The sequence below is a fragment of the Brachyistius frenatus genome, unplaced genomic scaffold (assembly GCF_029030835.1).
Source record: "Brachyistius frenatus isolate BFR_SWC_R1_liver_20210118 unplaced genomic scaffold, ASM2903083v1 Contig_186, whole genome shotgun sequence".
In the NCBI taxonomy this organism is placed as follows: Eukaryota; Metazoa; Chordata; class Actinopteri; family Embiotocidae; genus Brachyistius; species Brachyistius frenatus.
Window position 1 is genome coordinate 491,613 of NW_027210785.1, and position 13,838 is coordinate 505,450.

Here is a 13,838-nt window from a genome sequence, read left to right on the forward strand (position 1 = left end):
AGCGTTAGTTGTATACTTGTGTCCCCTTACTTAGTGTTTTAATAAGTTACACGTCTTTGACCTGAAGCTGAACACCACCATTTCTCTACACGGTTCAACAGGTAAAGGAAATCTTTCTTCTTCTCCTTTTCAGTGGAAGTAACCTGCACAGACGGTCTGTGTACGCCACACAGCACCAACGCAGCAATCTAACCTTGTTAATTCTGAGTTCAATGAGTCAGCAAGTATATATAAAAAAAAAAAAAACTACCTGCATCCTCTCCCTTGCAGCACTCAAACTGTCCTGCAGCTCCTTCAGCTCTCGTTCCAGGTGCTCCATCCTCAAACGGTAACGCAAACTCTCCCCTTGGGCAACCTCAAAACGAGACTCGGAAATCTCCTTTTCCCGACGCACAAACCTGTAATGGAGAACAGGAATTGGGATGTTAAAAAAAAAATAATTGTGAAAACAATGGCGGGACAGGACCACAGGCTGGCAGTTTATTTGGTCAGAACACTAGAAGGATGTCCAACCTCATTTGTTTTTCATTGAAGATTTCTACTAACATAGATTTGATTTGTGAGATTCCTTGAGCAAAAGACAGGATCTGATATAAACGTGTTACCTGAGAATCTCAAGGAGCTGGTCTTGAGATTTTCCCTCTTCAGTCAGAGAGATGTTCAAGGAGCTCTCACTGGTAGCATGCTGCAAATTGTCAGCCATCTTGCTGCTCATCGTCTGGATCTGCTCATGCAGGAGGGTGTTATGCCTCTGCAACTCTTCAAAGCGGCTCTCCATCTTGGACATCTCCTCCTGTAAGATGAGGAAAGAAGTTACAGTTTAATGCTAACGCAAAAAAATAAACAAAAGATGAAGACAAATATAATGGAATCCAATGGCCTAGAAATAAATGCCTTTATCAGACTTACAAGCATCAGATGTCATTTTGTAAACTCAATATATCTGTTTGTTCACAAACTATATAGCTGTTGTATCACCTCTAATACTCACCTTGAGGATCTTTTCCTGCTCCTCCCAGGAGACCCTGGCCTCCAGTAACTCGGCACTGACCCTTTGGACTCTCTCCTCCAGCTGGTGTCTGAGATCGACGGCCTGCAGAGCCTGAGCCTTCGCAGCCTGCAGGGCCTCCACGTCTGCTGCGTGCATCATCATCTCCCGCTCATACTTATCTTGAGCTTCAGCAGCCAGCTTAGCCTTGAAGATGGAAAAGATTTGAGCTCAACTTTACATATTTGAATATCAGCGGTTCATCTTTTAATGTTTCATTTAAAATGATAATTTAATCATAAAACTCTTAATGAAAAAGATACAGACTGGAATCAGTCTATATTCTTTACAGAAGGCTCTTGATCAGTGGATCAGTAATACTGATGACAAAATCGATTAATAAAATATTTAAGTCATTTAAGTGCTGATCCATCAGGACATCTGGTTGGTAGGTTTACCAGATGTCTGAGAGGTGTACAAATGGTTGTTTGTAAAATCACTTGATCCATCGCAAGGACATTGTACGTAACTGGTATTTCCTAAAATATTATGGGACATGATGGAATTGCTGTGGCTTTTTCAGTCTACTCCACAGAAATTTTGGACATTGGAAAACAGAAATCACTTCAGATAAGTTGATTTTACAACATTAAAAGACATTATTTGACCCTGCTGGGAATATTCCAAATAGGAACCGATATTGCCCCCTCATCTAAAATGTTATTATAGCCGCTTACCTGCTCCTGGCTGTCCTTCACAGCCTGCTGCTGCTGGCTTTCAGCTACTGCCACTCGCTGTAGCGCCACCTGGTGATCTGCCTGGACACTGCTGAGACTCTTCTTTAGATTGTTTATCTAAAAAAGACAAAACAAAAAAGGTATTACGAGTGCTTTCATTTCTTGTATGATGGAAATTCATTATACAAGGTCAACTTTATTAACTTTTCATATTTTAAGGACAGTGTCTAGCAATAGTTGTGTTTATTATGCAGATTTCGAACCTGTTCCTCCATAGAGGAGAGGGCTCTCCTCTTCTGCTCCTCCAAGTCCTGCTTTTCTTTCTCCATTTCCAGAAGCTTCTGTTGCAGCCTGCAGTGCTGCTCCTCAGCTGCCTTCATACGGGCCTCAATGGATGACCGTGCCTGCTCGGTTACCTGGTCATCAGGCATTTACAGATACAAAAAGTTTATAAAAAAAATTATATTCAGTTTCCACTTGAAGGTTTTTAGAGCTAGATGCGAAAACATACATGAATACTCAATGTATCTTTTAAACACTATAGTTTTGGACATTTTAAGAGTAGTTTAGACAATTAAAAAAAATATATATATATTTCCACCATTTAATCCGTAAGAGGATCAGGATTCAATTCAAAAGCAGGCCATGTTGCACCATCATGTTTCTACAATATCCCAGAAAAAAACAAAACAAACTGCAGCTTCTCTTAAACCTTGGACGGGGGTGGTTAGGTTGGGGGCATTAAGGTGGTTGCAATCAACAGCCTTACTGCAAAATGCCACGACATCCCACACGTTAGTCCTATAACAGCAAGGGGTGTGCTACAAACCCTCCCCTCGTTATTTCAGCTATATCAGGTCAACATCTTGGGTTTATATATGTAATGCCAATATATGTGCCTCCCACCAAACTATTCAGCAGTTTTTACGTCATCTTTTTCTAGTAGCAATTGTTTTATGAGTTCGGGGGTTATGTCATGATTGTATCCCCAACCTGTTTCTCTTTGTCCAGGGACTCCTCCAGGCTCTGAGCCATAGCTCTGTACTGCTCCATGCTGGCGGTAGCTGCCCTGATGCTCTCCGTCAGCTCCTCTGTCCGGGTTTCGGCCAGGTGCAGGCGGCCTTCTAGGTCGTCTCTGTCTTGATCTGAACCCTGCAGGACTGCAAGGGGGTGATGCAATTTGAGAGTCAGTATGTGATTTTAGGAGGGGAGGATACTTTGTGGACTAACCACAGTTCTATTGCATTGTTAAGAGTCTGTGTGCGTGCAGTTTAGACATTTCATCAGGCTCTTTTACTGGATCTCAAATAAAGAAGAGCGATTTAAAAGTAGGCCAAGTATAAAACTAGGTCAGTCGACCAGAAAAATGGACGTGGTAAAATCTAAACAGTTTAAGTGGTGTTTTATTACCCTCTCAAAAAGCTCACTAGCATGTAAATGCATACTTTAAAGCATAATAATCACACAGATAATGACTTTACCAGATGCTATAAATTATTTGATTACAAACGACTGGAGAAGTTAACCAATGAATGGCTTTGCTTAAATCTGACATTACGGAGTTTCAGGACATCCAGTGAATACGCAATTTAAGTGTGTATATGTGTTGATTCCACTGTGCATACTGAATGCATTGAGGTGTTGTTTATAAATTTCTGGCTGAATGCATATATTTATGCCAACCTCTGATGATGGGTGTCAATGGGGAGCTCAGGATGTGACGTGGTTCAATGGTGCCTTGCTGCACCCTGAAGGTGTTCAGCTCTAACTCAGCAGCATTCAGTAGCTCTTTGGTTTTCTGATGTAAAGCCAACTGTGTCTCCAACTGCCTCTTTGCCTCCATTAATTGGATCTGTGCATGAAAGAGAAAGTTAGATTAATAATACTATAAATTCTTCTCTGTCAGTTTGTTTTATTAACTTTAGGCCCGAGATGCTTACTTCCTGGTTCCTGCTGAGCAGGTGCCGCTGTTCCACTTCGTGCTCAAACCTCTTCTGTAGCTGGGAGATCTCTCGTTCCTGCTTCTCCACCTGGCTGTTGAGACGCTGACGTGTATCAGTCTCTGAACGATCGAGAGTGGCCTAGAAGAGGAGAGCAGTAAACAGTTTCAGACTTGTGAGTGTGAGTGAGACAATGAGTGAAAAAGTCTCAGATTACCTGAATAGACTCGAGATTGGTCAGCAGCTGATTCTGGCTCTGTTGTTGGCTCAAGATAGTCTCCTTTTCCTGATTCAGCCTTGACTCCACCAGCTTCAGCATGTCTCTCTCCTTACGCAGGTTCTCAGCACGGCCCTAAAAGGCAAAATGAGATAAGTCAATGGTAACTGTCATTTCCTCAAGCAGTAACACATTTCAAATCACACAAAAGTGCAATTCAACTCATTAGTGATTCAAAACAAAACAAAAAAACAACTCGGCCACAAACATCACACTCGATGATTGATCAAAAACAAACCTCTGCCATAGTGAGTTTCTCTTTGGCCGCTCTCAGATCCTCATTCAGCGTGTGGATGGTCTGCTCGAGCTTCTGTGTGGCAGCGGCCATCTTCTGTCCTTTCTCTCTTAGGGAGGCAATCTCTTTCCTGTAGCCCTCAACATTGTCCTGCAGCATCTCGTACCTGAAATTGTAGAGATGGAAGTCACTTTTAGAGGCCAATGCTCTCCCATGTAAAACAAAATGAATGGCAAACTGTTGTTTCAATTAAAAGTTACATCCATAGCAGTTACTTCCACAAAACTATTCATAGTTCTGTTCCCGCGTATGTTTTTCAAATTTACCTTTTGGAGGCAAACTCTAGCTGGGTGGATATCTTGGCATTCTGGGAGCGGAGGTCGGAGAGCTGCTCCTGAAGCTTCTCGTTCTGCTCCGTCGTTGCCTTGTCACTGTCCATGCGCTCCTTCTTATAGGTGGAGAACACATCCTGCAACTGAACATGCAACAAGCCATTTTTTATAGCAGTGTTTTTCCTGTTTCAGTCATTTTTATGGCGGATAAATAACACACTTTATACCGGCATTGGATCCAGTAATATAAGCCTTTGGTTCAGAGAAACCTGGGCCTGTAGAGCTGTTATTCAATACTCTCCACACAAGTACATTTTTGTCTGACTAATAAATAAAATAAAGGCCCAACAGGTATTATTTTTCCAGATTTCTTTCTTGCTTGCTCTTTCAGCAGTGAAACTGTTTTTGTCTCAAAAGCACAAAAAAAAAGATTCTTTATAGCACATGATTGTTAGCAAATTTAAATACATATAAAATATCTAATCTAGAGAAGATATCCCAATACAAGCATAACACCATCTGGTGACCGATACAGGCAACATAACACAAAGACCCAAACTCTTTGATCCACAAATAGTTTTCCCATATTCGTCATCAAGAGAAATGTGGAAGGTGGAAGACATTAAAAATTGTTTCATGGGAAAAAATTCCTCATAAATCAAGCCTGGAACTGGAAGATCTTTCTCGACTTAGGCAATGCTCCATGTGCACCACTGGCTGTGATGACTGTATACATTACAGCGCCGACAGAAACAGCGCTGCCATCGCTGAGGAGTTCAAATATAAACATCTCCCTACTTCAGTCTTGTATGGCAAATGCCATGCTCACCTGTCGCAGAGCTGCCTTCGCCTCCAATGCTTCCGTCAACTCTGTACCCATGGAGACGAGGGCGGTGGGTGTTCCTGTGGTGGGAGTGGCCGCAGGTGAACGTCGGGGGGTGGAGGTCAGAGAGAACTCATCGGGTGGTGTACCTTAAGAACAACCAATCGGGAGGTCAGACACACAAACAGAACCAACACAGTAAAATGTTGTGACTAACAGGGCAGAAACTTCTGACACCTGACCTGTATCATGTCTGTTGTACTTCACTGTCTCACTCTCATTTGCGTTACCTTGTGGGAAGCTGACTCCAGTTGCCTGAGCCAGTAGCACACGGTACATGTCCCTCTGCCTCACGATGGACTCCGCCATCTTTATCTGCTGGCTGCGTTGCTCCTTCAGAGACTCGAGCTCAACCTGGGCTTTCTCCAAACTCTGCTCCAGCTCCCCACGCCTGGGACAGTTCATTTGTATTAGCCGAGGTATCAGTTTAAGTTCTTTGTTTAAGGACAAATTAGGGTTTATCAATGTAAAATTTAGACTGAAATTTTATCATTATTCCCCCACAAATGTAATAATCCTTTTGGATGGAGAGACAGTTTTGGCTTTGTATGGCAAGCTAAAGCAAAAATAAACCAAAAGACAAAAGAAATCAGCACACATTCTAACATACTTATTTCCTGTGGCCTCAAACTCCTCTTTCTCTTGGGCATCACTGAGCTCCCTGAGAGCCACAAGAAGACGCTGGTTCTGCTTCTGAAGCTCCTCTACGCTGCGGAAGGTCACCAAGTGTTGGCTGATCACCTCGGATGTGCTGCTGACATCAGCTGAGCTCACCTCCTCCTCATGAACCACATGGTTTCCCCGAGCCTCTTCCAGCTCGATCAGCAGCACACGCACCTGGCAGGAAGCACATAGGATGGGACAGAGTTTTGAGATGTTTGATTAATTCTATCGTCGATTTTGAAAAAAAATTTAAAAAAAAAATTATCCTGTGACTAAGAAAAGCATTAACCCACCTGCTGAGCCATGTCTACCAGCTGGATTTCACACCTCTGGTTGTCCCTTTCCAGGACTGAGGAGCGCTTGTTGGCTTCATCAGCCTCGTTCTGCAGACGGTGCACCTCCTGCAACAAATACATATAAATTCAAAGCTCTAGCATTGCTTACTTTAAATACAGATGGTATTAGGTAGTTAAGGATGGACTAAATACTACCCATGTTCACCATGAAGAAATTAGATTTTTATTATGTTTGCCCCCACTGAGGAAAAGGTATGTCTTGAATATACCACAAAATTTGCTCTTCGGAGCGTTATGTCAACACAACACAAACAAATTAGCAATGCAAGGGAAAATAGTTGAAACTGATTGGAAAATCCCGTCCCGCGGACATAAAACGTGTCTGTACTACACACCTTAACAGCCTGCTCCAGCTTGGCAGAAAGACTGGCCACTGACTTCTGCATGCGCTCGTGCTCATCTCTTTGCCGTTTGAGGATGGGGGCTTTTGCTTCCACTTCCTGCACAATGTCATCCAGATACTTGTTGACTCGCTTGTTCTCCACTCTCTCCAACTGCAGCTGCTCCTGGCTCTCAATGTATGCTGTATACAACTAAAAAAAAAATACAGATTATGTCTTATATCAAATAAAAGAGCAGAAAGAATAACTGTGTCTCACATTTCATTCAACACAATTTGTTAAAAAATTAGCACAAGTAGGACATTAACAACTAGTGTGAAAATACAAAACAGTTTCAGGTTCTACTAGGGTTTAAAATTAAGTCTGCAATTTGAATGTTGAAATTAGGTTGTACATACCTCAGTTAATTTCATACCCGGCTTAATCTTGGAAACAGCAGCTGCTGTTGGAGACATTGTTGTCATTTGCTCCTCTGTCAGCACAGCTGTAGTACCAAGAGGGCCTGGACAGGAAATGCAGAGAAATGAAAATAATTTATTTAAAGAAAAATCTGAGCAAAACTTGGTGTTGGCTTATTTAAAAATTCAAGAAAAACACATTTATTATTTTAAAATGCCATCAAAGCTATCCAGTGTCACAAAGATAAAAACCAGACAAGAATCAGCCAAACTGACCTCTAAGTTTAGAACTTGACAGCAGTTCATTGGCGTTGTCCAGCTCTCTCTCAAGGCTCTGGATCCTGTCCTTTAACTCACCAACACTTTTGTCTGTGGCACCATTCATTTCCTGCAACTTATCCTCAAGAGCTTTGTTTGCTAAGGGAGGACATGGTTGTTGTGGATTACCAACAATTGGAAATTAAACAAGCAATTAAACCACAAAGCTAAAAAAAAACTTAGTGACCATGCTTCATGTTCAGACTTTATCTTCCTTGGAAGATGTTAAACAATAATGGTAATGGTTAGTTTATGGTCATAAAGATAATTCTGTTGTACCTTCTCCTGCATCTTTCAGAAGCTTATGTAGCTCCTCCACCGCCCGATTCAGCTCTTCACTTTTTGCCTCAGAATCTGCTGATGCTCCCTGCAAGAAGAGTAAATTGATAACAAAACTACAGATTAAATAAATATGTTGGGTGTAGTTTGTTTTCAGCAACATCTTTGCAGAACAACAAATGTGTATCAATGCCAGAGCAGTGCAATATGTCTTCAAAAAAACTCAAAGTTGATGCAAATTCTGGCTGGTACTTCACTAACATCACGTATTTAACCCTGGGTCGTTGCATGTCTGATTTTAGCCATTGTCATAAAAATGAATATCACAAATTATCAATGAAAATCTTACCCTAAAAACTTATCTAAACAAATAAACCAAGATGTGACAGAGATTTAAACTTAAATTAATTTTAAGTGGGAGTTGGCACAAAGTACAGCAACACACGGCGTGCTTTCTAACATGTACATACCTTGTATAAATTGCAAAGCTTAATGTTGGCATTCAGCTCATTTCTGAACTTCTCCTCCATGGTGGCATGTTGCTTCTTAGCCTAAAAAAAAAAAAAAAAAAAAAAAAAAGAAACATCAGGCCATTCGCTTTAAGCATGACACTTCACAATGAGCACTAACATGCTGATGGTTTTGTTGCAATATAGATGTCAAAAATGTATCCGTCTCTGAATAAACCTGGAAACACACGTACTTCTTTCAGTTTGCAGATCATGTCCTCGTTATGTTTCTGAAGGTGCTCATTTGAGGTCTTCAAACTGCTCACTTGATCTTGGAGTTTGTTCAACTGAAAATCACAACAAAAATGACATTAAGTCATGTCTTAAATGTCTTAAGATTTGACTAATTTAATCATTATTTCCATCAATTTAAAATGTACTACTTGCCTCATCATCTTTATTCTCCACGGTGCATTTCAGCTCCAGGATGTCATTACCCTTCTGCCGAGACAGGGACAGCAGTTCTTCACTCTTGGCCTTCAGCTCCTCATTCAGCCAAGATGTTTGGCCATGTAGCAGCTCTTTCTCTTGTTCCATGCGCTTCTCCTTGTACTGAAATGGCAAACCACCACAACCTCATTCAGGAAATTGCTTACCAGGTAACAGGTGGAGTAGAAGGCAACATATGTTTACGAAGTCTTCCTTCCTCTGCAGACAGCTGTTGTTAGGATATGCACTCAATATGAAATAAGACATAAAACTCACTTTAATGTTGACTTCAGCAGATTCAAGGTCATCTAACTTCATCTGCAGGGCCATCTTCGAGGTGTTAACTTCCACCAACTTATTATTGATTTGCCGCAAATCATCTAGTGGAGCAATCAAAATAACATTAGCAACTGACTTTTTGGATGCACAAACAGAAATAACAAGTTATGAAATTAGTGTCCAGAATAAGTCGTCTGTACAAACCATTTAAATGCTCCACTTCCAAGGATCTCCTCTCCAATGTTCGGACAAGTTCTCGCTTTTCTGCCTCGAGCTCCTCTTTGGCTTTTGACAGCAAAGTCTACACAATGACATTACCACAACGATTGTTGGTACAAATCAGCATAATTTATGAATTTATGTCTGAAATTCTGGCAAAAAAAACAAAAAAAAACACAACCCAATAAGAATTAGTTTTTATACATTTTGGAGAGAAAAAAAAAAAATACATTGACAAAAGGTACAACTACAGTTTGGACAACTGTGTTCATGCAGGCTTGTTTAAATTCAGAAAAAAAAACCCACAATAGACACACATATCTGGAACAACCAGTTACTGACTTGACTTTTACAATAAAGCTGTTTCAGACAAGTCAGTGTTCACTCTGTTTGGTGTTCATTACCTGTTCTGATGAAAACTTCTCCTGCGAGGATTCATATTCTTTGTTCTTCTCGCGTACGCTTTTGAGTTCTTCCCCTAAAGAAACGATTAAAAGTCACCACCGTGAATAAATTGCAACTCGCACGAAAGCCCCCCCAAAGTCCGCAAATGACCCGACAGTAAATCCACTCTTACCGAGTTTGGTGAGCTCCTGTTTGAGGTTAAAATGTTCTTCAGTCTGGGACAAAAACTCTTTCTGACATTGGGAAAGCTGCTGGACTTTTTCGAAGAACTGTTGCTCTGTAAGAACAAGGTTAACAACAACAACAACAAGGCACATTTGAATGGTTAATTTCTCCCAACTATTAACTTCCTGTTAAATGTCATCTTAAATACAGACTTAGCGGTTAGCTCGGGAGGCTAGGTAGTGCTAGCGTTAGCTAGCTTCACATCGTGGTTATTTGATCACCTTTTTAGTTTTACGTCGTGTTAACGCCGGTCTACATCCCTAAAGACATTTAGACATATATACCGAATACAAACGTGAGGTTAGTACGTTCAAAGCAAACGTATTCACGTTAACTTACTCTCCCTCCCCCCCCCCCCAACATGCATGCAAACACTTTAGCGACGCTGGCTGGCAACGTAACAGGCAATAACTTACCGCTGTCAACCCGAAATTGTTCCTGGTGTGCTTTCAATAAATCTATTTCATACTGCTGGTCTGAAAGAATTTTGTCGAGTTTGTTTTGGATTGCTTTTGGTAGCTTAGATAGCTCAGGACCGTCCAACTCCTGCTGCAGGAGTGCCGCCATTTTTTTTTCCCCCACAACAACTGCACGGACATGCGCAGTTGATGACTTGTCTGCTGAAAGCATTGTGGGAAATGTAGTCCGTCCAAACGTTGACTATTTTGTCAAAAGGTAAAGGCTGTTTTTCCCCAACCCAGACCGCGGCAAAGCCGCTTACAAATGTCCTCATGTGCTTGTTGCAAAACAAATTCGTATCTTTGATCAATTTGAACTGCAATTCAACCTAAAACAATCGCTTTATCAATGTTATTTGTCGTCTTCATTGACCTTCATCAACCAAAGACGGTCAGCAGATGGCATCAACGCACTAAAAGACTTGGTGTTTTGAGGTATGCAGGATGCGCAGCCTTTGTGTCTGTCACTTCGAGAAAAAGGATAATTCAGCAAACGGTGTGTTTTATAGGAAATTCGGAGATGACAAAAGTACGAATCAATCCAGTTACATTACGAAAAGGTGAAAAACAGTATAATTAAAACATGGATAACCACAAGAGCAACACTCTCAATGGCCTCAACACTGATATACTGGATGATAATTGAATCCATTCTCATGAAGCAATGACAGTCAGTGGCTTTATAGGAAAATATATCCTGCTACTCAAAAAAGAGGGTTAAGAGTCAACAATAGATGATTGGTATTATCAGCATGGTTAAACTTTGGAAGTCGCTTTAAACTTTTTAATAAAGCACAGGGTTGAGGTTTTTTTTTTTTACCCTCAACAATACCTGCCAATGTGAGCAAATGTGTTTGTTTTTTTTCATATTTTTTTTTTATAAACTTGATAGTTTTAGTAAGAATAAAACACTTTAAGTTTCAATTATTGCTGTATACTTGGTCTTTAACTTCCACAGTTTCAGTTTGAATCAATTATTAACTGCGTCCCCAGTGACATACACCTGGTAGGTATTCAGACCTTGTTGGGGCCAGTTTTGACAAATACCTCAGTGGCCTTTTGGTTCATAATCAGTGATACCTCCACAAGACAAAAGAAAGCATGAACATGAAAAGTGTCAAGGCAAACTTTTGCCCCAGGCAGCAAAGCTATTTTCTTACACTCAGCTGTCACGCCTGGATACCAACATGTACAGTAACCTATAGCAACAATACAATGCAAACTTCTTAATCTGACTCATCTATGTTGGTTTTTGTCTGCACTTGTCATTGGTATGAAACCCAGACCCTGCAATCTGTAGTGTTTGAGGCATGATTCATGCTGACAAGTGATTTCCTATTTTAAGCTTCATATAACACTGAACAATGTGAAAGAGCTTTGGAATTGTAATAATTCAAACATTTCTATCCATCCACTCATCACTTACTCCAACTTTGCATTTGTCCAGGTGTCCATCCATTCATTCAAACAGCTTTGAAGTGAACTTAGTGTGTGAAACATCAGCAAGACCAACCCAGATTATTATGAGGGAGTGTTATTTGCACTGTAATTTATTCTCCTTTATTACTCAATCTCATTCTCTTACACCTCTCCTCTTCCCCTTCTTTCTGTCATCTTTTAACAGTTTGCTCACTCTGTTTGAGTAACAACAATAGTGCTCTGTGTAAGACTGTGTCAATATAGTGGCTGCATTTTATCCCACTGTATTACACATGACTGAAAAGTAGTTGTTTATTTATATAAAATATACACCAGTTTAATCTCATCGGGCGCAAGTGAGTCAACCAATGACATTTACGTCATTACTTCAACAATAAGATAATAAATGAGCATCTTAACAATATGTAAACAACCTAAATAGAAGTGGGCTTTCATTTAGGTTGACAGCCAGTGACCACATTTCATAGTTGTGTCATCTACCCTACGTCCGCTGTCCATATTTGTTCAAGCGCGCCTCAAACCAGGTGTCCACTGCCGTGTCATGACTTCACCTCGTTCAAATAGTTTTTTATGTGGGTGAACTGCAGCACGACAGCTGAGCTTTCCAAGAGTCCAAACAGAAAAAGCAAAGAAGTTCTCCAATTAGCGAATCAGTATAAACAAAGAGGGAATCCAAATGTCAGAATGGGGGGTGGGATCAGGTTGGCAGTGCAGGGGTAAACATTGAGGTAAACATTTGTTTGAGCAGAGCAATGAGTCAAATGATGCTTTGAAACCTGTTCCAAGAGGAAAGTTTACTGAGTTATCTGGGTAACTTGGCTGAGTAAAACCTGGAATCTCCTCAAATCTGTAACATGCAAGAGTTGTGCAGGATTTTACTCAACAAAGGATTTCAAATATATCAGGAAACCTGAATCATAGAGGAAGCCCATTCTAAAGTATCTACGTTCTACAGAAAATTGAGGCATAATAAGCCCTCTCACTTAGTAATCGTTTATTTTTTATCCTGAACTCACATGAGTCATCTTTTGTGCATCTTCGGCTCAGTTAACCATTATTCCTGTTGTAGAATGCAGGTACATACTGTACATACTTGTGATGTGTGAGTGAAATGCACAGGGATATTCTTATGCAGTAGCTCCATCTAGTGTGAACTGTGCTAGAGGTGGCACACATACACTATCTCAAGAGTGAAAATGGGATGTTTTGGTTAGTCGGCTGCCCTCTCACGTACTTTGGTCTAGGTCAGCAGCAACTAGTCTGGCTGACATGTTTGGGCACCTCGGGAAAATCTCTCTCTGCTCGAAAAGCTCTTGTGGGAAGTATCAAAAAGGTTTTGATAAATCTTTGACACGCTATTGTATGAAAGTGAAGCATTACTAGCCAGAGGCTACACAAGTCATGCCAAATGTGGTCCAGTTTAATCACAAACACATGTATATCCTCAGAGAAATATGTGTTAGCGTGTCATACTTCAGTAGCTCTTGCTTTTAGAATAATTAGAAGTCAAGAGCTCCTTTGCAGGCAATATGTCAGAGATTACTGAAACGTTCTTACATGAAGCCACATAAAAGTAGACACTTTGGACTGCATTCAGGGTTGCTTTTCCAAAAGTGAATTCTGTTAAAGAGATGCCAAATAACGCTGAAATACTGGGCGTAATTGCCTCATCTAGTAGGCATGTTAACAGCGAGATTAGGTCGCTTTAATCCTTTTATGTCTTTGAACATAAAAAGTTGTAAAAGCACTGTCCAAGATACAATCTTAATCCTGCAAGAGGAATGACCTGAACAAGTACATGTAGACAATAAAATGAATCGGATACCTTAAACACAAAAAAAATCTAAATGCATAGAAAAAAGGAAGGAAGGTTTTTAGTCTGCTTTTAAACAATGGCATTCTTTGATTGTCCATAGTGATGCAAGAACCAATTGGCAGTGCATCAAGAAGGAACAATGGAGGGAGGATCTTTCTTGAGAAGAGGAACTAAACATTATATCTCATTTGTTTATCTTCTGAACTGTAGTAGTTGTCAAGAATCTTGTCCATTTTTTTAGGTGATAGTTTTATTCAGCCCTCTGACATCCCCTCCCCTATCAATTATTGATGAAGCCATACATGCTGCTG

General features: G+C 40.6%; 1 protein-coding gene across 2 annotated transcripts in view; it reads right to left on the minus strand.

The window, feature by feature from the left end:
• The window catches only part of tprb (translocated promoter region b, nuclear basket protein), a 21,963-nt gene extending 11,583 nt beyond the window's left edge, over window positions 1–10,380 (minus strand). For both annotated transcript variants that reach the window (XM_069718129.1, XM_069718128.1), the window contains exons 1-27: window positions 10,230–10,380; window positions 9,761–9,865; window positions 9,588–9,661; window positions 9,169–9,265; window positions 8,962–9,065; window positions 8,644–8,808; window positions 8,451–8,543; window positions 8,218–8,298; window positions 7,748–7,835; window positions 7,427–7,567; window positions 7,151–7,254; window positions 6,747–6,944; window positions 6,349–6,456; window positions 6,003–6,229; window positions 5,623–5,783; window positions 5,339–5,481; window positions 4,504–4,652; window positions 4,181–4,343; window positions 3,883–4,017; window positions 3,666–3,806; window positions 3,409–3,577; window positions 2,719–2,885; window positions 1,989–2,141; window positions 1,726–1,842; window positions 992–1,195; window positions 606–793; window positions 251–398 (exon numbers count right to left, since the gene is read on the minus strand). In XM_069718129.1, coding sequence (XP_069574230.1) covers window positions 251–398; window positions 606–793; window positions 992–1,195; window positions 1,726–1,842; window positions 1,989–2,141; window positions 2,719–2,885; window positions 3,409–3,577; window positions 3,666–3,806; window positions 3,883–4,017; window positions 4,181–4,343; window positions 4,504–4,652; window positions 5,339–5,481; window positions 5,623–5,783; window positions 6,003–6,229; window positions 6,349–6,456; window positions 6,747–6,944; window positions 7,151–7,254; window positions 7,427–7,567; window positions 7,748–7,835; window positions 8,218–8,298; window positions 8,451–8,543; window positions 8,644–8,808; window positions 8,962–9,065; window positions 9,169–9,265; window positions 9,588–9,661; window positions 9,761–9,865; window positions 10,230–10,380 — 3,774 coding nt within the window. The remainder of the gene's footprint in view (window positions 1–250; window positions 399–605; window positions 794–991; window positions 1,196–1,725; window positions 1,843–1,988; window positions 2,142–2,718; window positions 2,886–3,408; window positions 3,578–3,665; window positions 3,807–3,882; window positions 4,018–4,180; window positions 4,344–4,503; window positions 4,653–5,338; window positions 5,482–5,622; window positions 5,784–6,002; window positions 6,230–6,348; window positions 6,457–6,746; window positions 6,945–7,150; window positions 7,255–7,426; window positions 7,568–7,747; window positions 7,836–8,217; window positions 8,299–8,450; window positions 8,544–8,643; window positions 8,809–8,961; window positions 9,066–9,168; window positions 9,266–9,587; window positions 9,662–9,760; window positions 9,866–10,229) is intronic.
• Window positions 10,381–13,838: the final 3,458 nt, after the last annotated feature.